At 37.6% G+C, this 6,889-nt stretch overlaps 1 protein-coding gene across 1 annotated transcript in view; it reads right to left on the reverse strand.

Annotated features, from left to right (window-relative positions):
* glra1 (glycine receptor, alpha 1) overlaps positions 1 to 6,516 on the reverse strand; it is a 52,960-nt gene extending 46,444 nt beyond the window's left edge. Inside the window, exon 1 of the mRNA XM_053630990.1 lies at positions 5,380 to 6,516. Coding sequence (XP_053486965.1) covers positions 5,380 to 5,435 — 56 coding nt within the window. The 5' untranslated portion in view covers positions 5,436 to 6,516. The remainder of the gene's footprint in view (positions 1 to 5,379) is intronic.
* Between the last annotated feature and the right edge of the window lie 373 nt (positions 6,517 to 6,889).

The raw sequence follows: 6,889 nt of genomic DNA on the forward strand, positions 1-6,889 counted from the left end.
TTTTTTAAAATCCTGCCAGATCCAAACTTACACTCTTAACAATACTTTCATAGTAGTTTCACTGTAGTATCTGAATAATTCATTATGCTTATTGTTAATAAATAGGCTTTAAGATTAATAATTCAATAATATGTTTAAAGGGTGTTAACTGACCAAAACACACATACCATTATTGAATTGTGATGCTGTGGTTTGTGAAAATCACATCCATATGTGCTTTTTGAACATTCCATTTCACATTTAGTCCTTTCATATCACTAGTCTGAGACCACTAGTGAAAATGCTTCTATTTTGCATTCATTGCTAATTTAATACAACACATTACATTATTTACAACAACTTGAGTGAAAAGTAGAATCTTTGAAATATTTACATGAATTTCAGAGATTCTTAGTATTTGGTACGTCCCCTTTTTGCTTTAATGACAGTGTGCACTTGAGCTGGCATGGATTTCACAAGTTTGCGCAAAACCTTATGATCCATTTTAGATCAAATCCATTGGAGTGTCGTCTGAACACACGCTTCAATAGAAGAGATTAATCATGAGGAAAATCTGACCTTTTGTACAAAGCAGTTAACATGGTCAACATCACAAATTTGCATTTATTTGAATAGGGACCTAGAAATAGTGGAGAATCTTGAATATTAAAGATGTTGAGCATTTACTTTCTTTATTTTAAACATTTCAAAATTCTTAAAACCTTAAAAACCAAGCTCATACAAGTTATGTATGAAGTATTACATTTTATTTTTTTGCAATTTTTATTGACAATTTTTATTATTAATCATTTACTTGTTTTTAATTTGGAATAGAATATTTATTGTTGTATTGTAGCCAAGTAATTTTAACAATGCATTAATAGAAGTGATACTATATACAAACTATAGAAAATCAATTTTAGCAGTATACACTACTATGCACTGCTACAGTCTGCTATCTAGGCAATGCACTCTCACTTTTGTCACTTTCTAAGATACACAGCTGAAATAGAAAGACATATAAGACATTGCAATTGGACGTGGCATTATGATACCATATAGTGATGACCTGACAATATAACTGTAACTGGATATTGACGAAAAGTGGCAATTGTAAATATTCTGTTTTAAATCTGCACAAGCTTAAGAATTAAATCAATTATGTGCCTGCAGAGTTTGTCATCTGTTCAGACTAAAGGTCATTATTCCTGTTTACACACCTGCTGGTTTAGAACAGACTTTCTCCCTAGTCAATGTTCATGTTCACGGCCACTGCATTGATCATTCACACATTCACACACGCACACACACACACACACACACACACACACACACACACACACACAGAGCAAGATAATCAATAAATGAATTTACTCTAAGGACCAATTTACTGATCACAGAATCAATGTTTGACAAAAAGAGATCAATAATCATTACGTAGCTCAGACTATACGGACAACACTCATGTCCTTGAAACATCTACTTGCTTTGTCCAGCTTTTCTTTCATTTCTGTTTAATTTGTGGTTGACACTCCCCCATTCAAAGTTAACTAACCAGCAGTCAGCCTCATCCTGCTTCACACATCATTAAGCTTTTAGCTCATTAACATTTAACACTGCGGTCTTCTTGAGTGACTGTTCAGGCACATTTCTAGCTTTTACACAGGGTTGTACAGTATGCATCATAGAAAAATCGCATCTAATTTACATTTTAAAAAAGGTTACATGAGCGTATTTACTGTATATTGTGCAATATGATCCTTCTTTTGGATAAATAAGACTGAAATATGCAGAATTTCATTTGACTTTTAAACAGTCTCCAAATTATTTAACATGATCACAGCAATCGAATAATTTACTAAATAATTTACAGGCCTTAAAATAAATTAAAGTATACATCATAATAACTATAAGATACTTTAACAGTGGTGTAATAATTTGGTTATAAAAAGAAATGAATAGAGTAGTCTACACATTATTACAAAACAGCTATACAAAATGAATCAAAAGGATGGCATAGAAGTGTCTTAGAATTCCATGCAAAGAGGCAAATTTTTCTTGTGTAGGTGGTTGTAATCTGATGACTTGCTTATTCAGCTGCGTAACATTTAAGAATATAAATGGCACGTTACAAGTCTTCCATGTAGACACAATGTATTCAGCATTAATAATACAGACAAAATCTGTCTCTTTTGTCCTGAAGATATGGTCTTGCAGTGAAACCCCAACAAGATTTGTCATGGTTTGCCTGATTGTTGTGTTGTGTCCTATTCACAGATTTATACCTATTATAACCTACCCCCTTACATGAGCCCATTCTGTTGATGAAATCTTTGTGACAGTGTGAAATCTGTGGACCCTCTCTCTTTTCAAGTTATCTATTTTGATTTTCTGCCATCCACTCCATTCGAGATTAAGAGTGTGTGTACCCTGGTTAGTGTGACTCATTTTTAGCATACTAATAAACCATGTCTAATGATTAAAGATTGTAAAGATCATAGTAGCAGTGTTCTAATTAATTTGGATCAATGCTGGCTGAGGCACTTGTGAGGTCTTTATGCTACTGCTGATGCAGCACCAAAAAAAATGCCTGAGCCCTCTTTCCAGAAAAACAATATGCAAACATCTCAGACACTCGCACGCTTTAATGCAGAGCTATTATCAGTAGCGTTAAATGTTCTTACAGCCTTTAAAGAATGAATTTCGAATTGATTCATTCTGTGCATTTTGTAATACTTGAAAAAAATCAAGCCACATTCAGTTCCAATATTGCACTTCCTTTAGACATTCCCTGCTCAAGCCAGTGACCAAAAAGACCAGCATAGATCTTAACAAACTCTAGATTAAAATAAAGTACCTGCGCTTTTCTGATTTTAGCTGGCTTCTTTTACATTTGCCACATTCATACAGCTGTACAATGGCAATTGAATCCTAAATCCTAAAATTAAATTGAGTTATTGCTGACTGGAGTGCACTGCACTGCTGATTCATCTTTTTGCGTGATTGAGAGTGATAGTTTGTTGATAATTCATTTGAAGTGCAATCAGTCTTGGGCAGTGGAAATCAATAATGTATTGTAATGCATGTGAACTTGTCCAAAAACCAATACTAACAGGAATAAGATAGAACTCCCCAAAGTATTTTGTTCTGGTCAAAAGATTTCGATTTAACTCGAACTGCAGCAGTAAAAAGGAGATAAAAACAAAACAAAACAGAAACTGATTACTGGGCCACCGCGACCCGCTGTGCTTGAATAATTACCACACAGGGTCTCATGTGATCAAGCCACACATAATGAATCACATTCTTATTATAAACAACGCTGTTTACACACAACAGTGCGATTTTTTAAATTGCTTATTACTCTCAGAAATGAGATTCCTACTTTCTACTGCTAACCTGCCTGTGCACTACTATTTTCAAGGCTGGCTCAAGGTCACTTTGGGGTTTTCGTACAATCAGCATAAAGCAAAATTCAGTTTGCATATGGTTCAACAGATTCATTTAGAAATTAATTTGGCATCTACCCGTTCCGGTCTAGAGGACTCCAGTAATCCATGACCATTCTTATATTCAGTGATAAGGCACATATTATAAAGAAACAAGGAACGTACTGTAACCTCATCTCCGGCAAGCTCACCAAGATCCATTCATAGCAGGGTTCTTCAGGAGGTGTATTCTCATATCATGTGTGCTGAAAATAACATATCTTTCATATACATTAATGTGTACTGATTCATTCATCATAAGGAGCTGCTTTATTATAGTCAGGGTTGCGTTGGATCCAGAACACTGGGCGCAAGGCAGGAATACACCAAGGATAAGCCCATTACCTCACAGGGCACCAAGCACACACATTCACACATAGGGGCAATTAGAGCAGCCCCTATGGGTAAAATTTGAAAAGGGTTTGGTAATGAATTTTCAAAATTTGGAAAGGGCTTGGAAATTAATTAGTGAAATAAGAATGACATGCAATAATATCATGTAGGTTATGGGTCGTGTTTTACTATTATTCATGCATCAGTCCCTCCGCTTGACCCCACTCAAGCACAAATAATGTGGAAACAAACATGGACCAGAGTTAGCAGATGCAATTACTAAAAAAAATGTTGTTTGTGTGCAATTTGCATTCATCAGTGGTACTGGCACTGACATGATAATCAATGTGTAGCAATAAGTCTGCATGTTGAATGAGAACTGTGGTCAGCCTGAGACTGGAAAAGAGATATCAATTAAGAGAATTTGCAAAGTTCAGCACCGAAAGCTGATGCTGCAATATCACAATTCAAGCTCATAAATGAATGGCCCATGCAGAATACAAAATAATTGCTACAAGCTCCTATGCAACAGTAAACAGAACATTCAAGACATTTATGTGCATGTAAGTGCCTTCATGTTTTTATGTTTATGTTCAATGTACAGTAAATGAATGAGAAACAGAATATAGATATTTCTCTTGTGAGTAAAGATAACTAGCATTTTGCTCAATTACGCATTTACACATCTTTCTCATATTAGCTGATAAAACTGAACAGAATTCAATATCATGGAGCAAATGAAACTTTGAATCAGCAAGCTTCCTATTAAGAAAGATGGACACATATATGACCAATATAGGTAATGTCCTAAAATTCATATTAGGGTCTGAACACCACAGCTCCAGCACTGCCTCTTTTGATACTGTATGGGTGCTGACCAGCCAGGTTTTTAGTCTTATCCATTCAGTGCAAAGAAAAAACAAACAAACAAAAAAAAGGTACAGCTGTTAATACAATACTAAACAAAGTGTTTCAAATTGCATATGAATCTTGGACACAAATATTAGATTGTCATAGTTGCACAAGGGCCTCACTAGAGTGGATTATCCTCCTTCTCCTCCTCCTCCTCCTCAGAAGAAGAAATAATTGCGGGGAAAATGAGTAATAATAATTTCTATATTTATATTACACCTTTAAAACAATAAATGCATAATGTGAATATGTAATGCATATTAATTGTTTGTCTGTTTTTGATTCTGAATCCTTCACAATGCTTTAGTGAAAAGCCAATGGTTAATGGTAATGGCGCTTAGTGGACGCTACTGGTCGCTGTTACGCTGTTCGTCCTGCTAAACTGGAACCGCATGCAGCTTTCCTAGCTTCTTCCACCTGCCTCAACGGGGAGGCATTAGCCTGTGAGCAATTATACCCACTTTCAAATGCCTTTACACACAAACAAAGCATGTCAGGTACCCTGAGTACTAACATGAGCTACCACGAGATCTTCACCTGCCATGCTAAAGTGTTTTCCTCCTGCGGAGAACGCCCATGTAGCCTGTATATACAGATTAAGCGATGTCCAAAATGACTCCCTTAAGTAAATCGTTTCACATTTCAACAGTTGAAATTGCCTACTCACCTGAAAAACACTACGGTTTCCCACAAATAAATTCCGAGTGCGCTTAATCTACACATTGTGGCAGCTTTGAGGTCTTCCTTTGCACGATTTCTGAATTGCGCTGATGATTGATTGCTATTGTGTCTGCTCGCTGTTAGGGTACCAGATCCAAAGGTAAGGCAGGGGATGTTTTTAAGACCATAGAAACGAGGTGATCATGATCCTGACACCGGATGTCGGCTGGCACCCAGCGAGGCTTCAGTTCGCGTGTTCAGAAGCAGCTCTCCGGATCGGGGATGCGATCCAGTTCAATTCAGACGTTCACTCCGGGCAATCCATAACGGCGCGCCAAATATTCTCGCTCTGTCAATGCATCCGTGCTTCACACGTGCACGCCGCAGTTTCAACGTCCGAATTTCAACTCTCAACCTCCTCAGCACGGCGCAATTCCAATAGAACTTATATGGAATAAATTAATACGTGAGTGTTTTTTTTTTTCTTTTTAAATTTCTTCACGCATCCATTGACACGCGTTCCGGGATACAATGCGTCGCTTCGGAGCCGCGCGCGCTCGCAGGAACCCGGCCGGTGCGGACCGACGCGCTTTTACAGATTCTCTTATTTCCTGCGTGCTTGTTTCCCAAGGGCGAACCAGTACTGCTGCAGGAAGCCACTTCCATTGTCCGGTCCACTTAGGAGACACGACTCGTTTTCGATTTCATAGTTAAGCTGTTTTTTTTGTTGTTTTTTTTAATGATTAGTATTATTATTATCTTGTTTTTTCAAGGAATTTCAGTAATCAGTGCAACCCAGCATTATAGGGGAAATAAAATTGCGTCGTTCAGAGACTCCCATCACCAGTAAACCCGTGCAAACGCTGCTGTATTTCTTGCTGCAGTCATTTAGTAAACTCAAAAAGCAGCTCACCTTTGCGCGCACGCCCCCGCGCCGCTGCCATTGGTCCGAACAGAGACCCTGCCATTTCGGTGCTTCCCTGCGCGCGCACATACGCGTGTGCGTATGTAAACGGGACTGCAGCAGGTTCACAAACACAATATGAGGTGTAATACTGTGACTTTTAGCTGAAAGATAGAACGTAGTCTACATGGTCATCTAATTAGCATTGCATATTTATTCTCCCTAAGTGAACACTATAACTCAGGTCAAATGACGTGTTGATGAAGGCTTAATTAACCGCTATTTATACACCTGCTCAAAATCACCGTCTCCAAACATAAAGGTGATAAGAAGGGAGTTTGCATCTATGTAATTTTCAGCTGTACATCAATGGTCGATAGGACAGATGGGTTTAGCATAGCTAAACAGCTTAGCACTTTATATAAAGAAAGTGGAGAACACAGAAGTATTTTTTTTCCTAATTGGCAAAATGGACCCAAAACAACAACAATAACAAGAAGAAGAAGAAGAACATCAACAACAACCAGATGGATGGAATCTAGATAGTCTGGTGATCCATTACCCAGAGGACATGACCAGTGAAGCAGGAAAAAATACTGAAACAAGCTGCTCA

Source organism: Ictalurus furcatus, chromosome 8, assembly GCF_023375685.1.
Source record: "Ictalurus furcatus strain D&B chromosome 8, Billie_1.0, whole genome shotgun sequence".
NCBI lineage: Eukaryota > Metazoa > Chordata > Actinopteri > Siluriformes > Ictaluridae > Ictalurus > Ictalurus furcatus.